This window comes from Myotis davidii, unplaced genomic scaffold (genome assembly GCF_000327345.1).
Source record: "Myotis davidii unplaced genomic scaffold, ASM32734v1 scaffold390, whole genome shotgun sequence".
NCBI classification, from domain to species: domain Eukaryota; kingdom Metazoa; phylum Chordata; class Mammalia; order Chiroptera; family Vespertilionidae; genus Myotis; species Myotis davidii.
This window is the reverse complement of record NW_006282748.1, coordinates 223,630-226,807: the sequence shown is the minus strand read 5'-3', so window position 1 is coordinate 226,807 and position 3,178 is coordinate 223,630. Positions and strand designations below refer to the sequence as shown.

At 35.7% G+C, this 3,178-nt stretch overlaps 1 protein-coding gene across 1 annotated transcript in view; it reads right to left on the bottom strand.

The window, feature by feature from the left end:
- Nucleotides 1–1,500: 1,500 nt before the first annotated feature.
- Nucleotides 1,501–3,178, bottom strand: part of STK3 (serine/threonine kinase 3) — a 207,968-nt gene continuing 206,290 nt past the window's right edge. Inside the window, exon 11 of the mRNA XM_006753196.1 lies at nt 1,501–2,865. Coding sequence (XP_006753259.1) covers nt 2,707–2,865 — 159 coding nt within the window. The 3' untranslated portion in view covers nt 1,501–2,706. The remainder of the gene's footprint in view (nt 2,866–3,178) is intronic.

The window sequence follows — 3,178 nt, the reverse complement described above, 5'->3', positions numbered from 1 at the left end:
AGGAATGCTCTTTCCGGCCGAAGGGAGGGCCAGCCACAGCCCGATCCCTCCCCTCTCCCCACTGAGCCCCACAGTAAGCTCTGGGCTGCATCTGTGGCTCCTCTGAGTTCTCCCTTCTTGAAGAGGCTGCTTCTTAAACTCATTAAAATTAATTGAAAACTCTCTTACCTAAACATCATGATTAATCAAGGCTTACCTATACTTGAGGGTTTCTTTCATGGTTTTTGGCTCCTCAAAACTTAATGTTAAATTCCACTTTTTTTCTGATTGGTGGGGGATAGAAGGTGAGAAGACAGGAAAACATTTAAAACAGATTATCCTAAAATGATCTGAAGCTTCCTAAGGCTCTAAAATTAAACAATGCCCATTGTTCTTAATTTGCTAAAATGTGTGCATATTTAAAAACACACACATAAATATAACAACAGGAAATAAAGTCTATTTACACAAAAATCTTAATGTGATTGTAACATTTATATTTACTATTAACAGGAGGACTTTTATTGAGACTGAGTTAGTAAGAGTGGTTAACAGGCCTTATTGAGGTAATCTGCATAAATTTTTTTTTTATTGGGGTGACACCAATTAACAAAATCATTGGGTTTCAGGTGCACAATTCCACATCATCTGTGCACTGTATTGTGTGTTTACCACCCCAAGTTAAGTCTCCTTGCATACATTTTCTAATTTAGTAAACTGGAGAGAAATCATCTTCATAGGTTTCTTGTCAGTTCATGTAGGTGGTTTTACTTTGGTGATAGCAAATTAGTCATTTGAGTCCATCAAATCAGGCAAGATATTAGCAATTAAAAAGGGAAAAAAAGATATGGTACTTGAGTTGATTGACTAAATCTGACTGTCCTAAACAGATTCCATAAAGATGTAGCTGAAGCATATTTATAAATTCAGTTTCATTCTTATGAACCTTTATAAAATTTTCAATACCACTATTTTAAAATCTTATAATTTATATCCAATTATACATATAATTTACTATCTGTAAGAACTCGACAGAGAGCAATATTACTCCAACGTATTACCTAGGGTGCAAATGCCATTCCTAAAAAGAGTAGGCGCTTTTCAGGGGTGAAACACCTTCTGTGGCTGTCACTAGTGAACTTGCCAGCATTTCCTGTCTCTTGCCCAAAAAGCACACGGTAAGGTTGCATTTCCCTGCTCCCAGGAAATTAGGAGTGGCCATGACTCACTGCTGGGTGGAGCTAGTGGGAGACTTGTCAGTGCTCCTTCCCTTGCTGCGGTTGTAGAGGGGGGTGCTCCATCAGCAGCTCCTGGGGTATGACAGGAGAGGGCGCCTGGCCAACCTGGGATGGGTATGGAGCACAAGAGAGAAATGACCTGTGTTATATTAAAACCACTGAAGTTTCAGGGTTGTTATCACCGAGTAACCTTGCCTGTCCTAATAATATATCTTCCTTCCCTGAAAAAGAGAATCCCAGTGATAATTTTTAAAAAAAGAAAAAAACATACAGAGATGAAATGTGCTGGGTGTCACAGTAAAATTTATTTGTCTTTATGACTTACACATAGTAATTAAAAACACAAAAAAAACCTGTCAAGATGGCTAGATGTAGCTTTGGAAATGACTGGTCCCAGTTCAATCACGAAAATGTTTATTCAGCTTAGAATGAGTTTCTTTTTAATGGTTTTATTCTTTTTTCACTCCCCAAGGCTTGCACAGTTCAGTGCAAATTTTTTTTCTATTTTGTATCATCAGGCACATGATGTTTACCAATTCCCAGGAAATAAATGAAATCAACAAAAAGGTCCTGTGACAATGGAGCATATTTTCACAGAAATAAATTTGATGAGCTTATTACAGTTTGACACAGTTCAGCTATCAGACCTACACATGACACATACAACAATATTAAGAAATTACATTTGTCTTAAGGATTTAAAATATTTATCGCACTTTTTCTGTGCAAGGATTCCATTGATTTCTTTGGTTTTAAACATTATAACTCTGTCTGACCTAAATATATATATTTCTATTTGTACCAAATATTAAGAATTAAAAAGTTAAAAATTTCAGGAGGTAAAAATGGAATTATTGCTTCAGTATAAAAAATGCCTGGCCCATTTAGGTACTATTGTTATTATTGCTTTGCTTCTATTGGAAAACTATCCTGGAAATCAAGAAATGTACCCCATAACTCCCTGCTTAGAGTATAATTTGGTTGAATATTATTATCTATTAATACTTCCCTACCTTCACCAAAGCTATCCTGATCTTGTCCCTAAAAAAAAAAAAAAAAAAAAAAGTGAAATGCCATAAATAAATAAGTTTACCTAAGGGGATATAATAAATAGGCTACTAGATAAGAATAAAGAATGCAGCGACATAAAGCCCTTCAGTGCTGTATAATTAAACAACAGCTTTGGATTTTCAAGGTCTCTAAACCCAGCCTTCATTTATAACAGTTTTAGTGCTGGTATGCAGCTGACAGATACAGAGAAACTACATGTCTGCTGTTTTCATCATTTAAAAATGAAAACAGAATGGGTACAGTTGTAAACTGTGCCTTTTGGAACATTACCTGGGTAGGTAGTAATCAGTTTTTGACCATTGCCTAGTTGTAGAGCACAGATCTTAGGAATTAAAAAGAAATCATACTATTCTTTCAATTCTTAGTGGTTTCTTGGTCTCCAGAATAGTTATAGAAACAAACAGAGAAGAAACTAGACTCAGAAGTTTTGCTGCCTTCTTTTCTTCGCATCCATGGCGTCCAGAATGGGCTGCCGTTTCGCAGTGTATCTCTGGCGGAGCTCTTCGATTTCCCGCTCCATCATGGGGTCCAGGGCTTTCAACCGCGTCTGCAGTTCTTCTAAACTCAGGTTTTTTAACTGGACATAGGAAACAATGAAGATATGAATATAGTAAGATTTTCCACTAGAATATATTAAAATCTAATGAGTTTTAGCATAACTATCTCAGCAAACTCTTTACATTATCTTTGAAATATGGTTCAATAATCACAACAGGAATTCCTTCAAGATGAAGAATCAAGAAGTCACATCTTGTGAGAACCTCAAGGAATTTGCAACAGAATAATAAAAAAAACCACTATTTTTAAAAAAGAACAAATGAGAAAAATAACCTGGTAAATATATCTGCTTTTAAAAAGGCAGAAAGACAAATCCACCACTACCATATAAA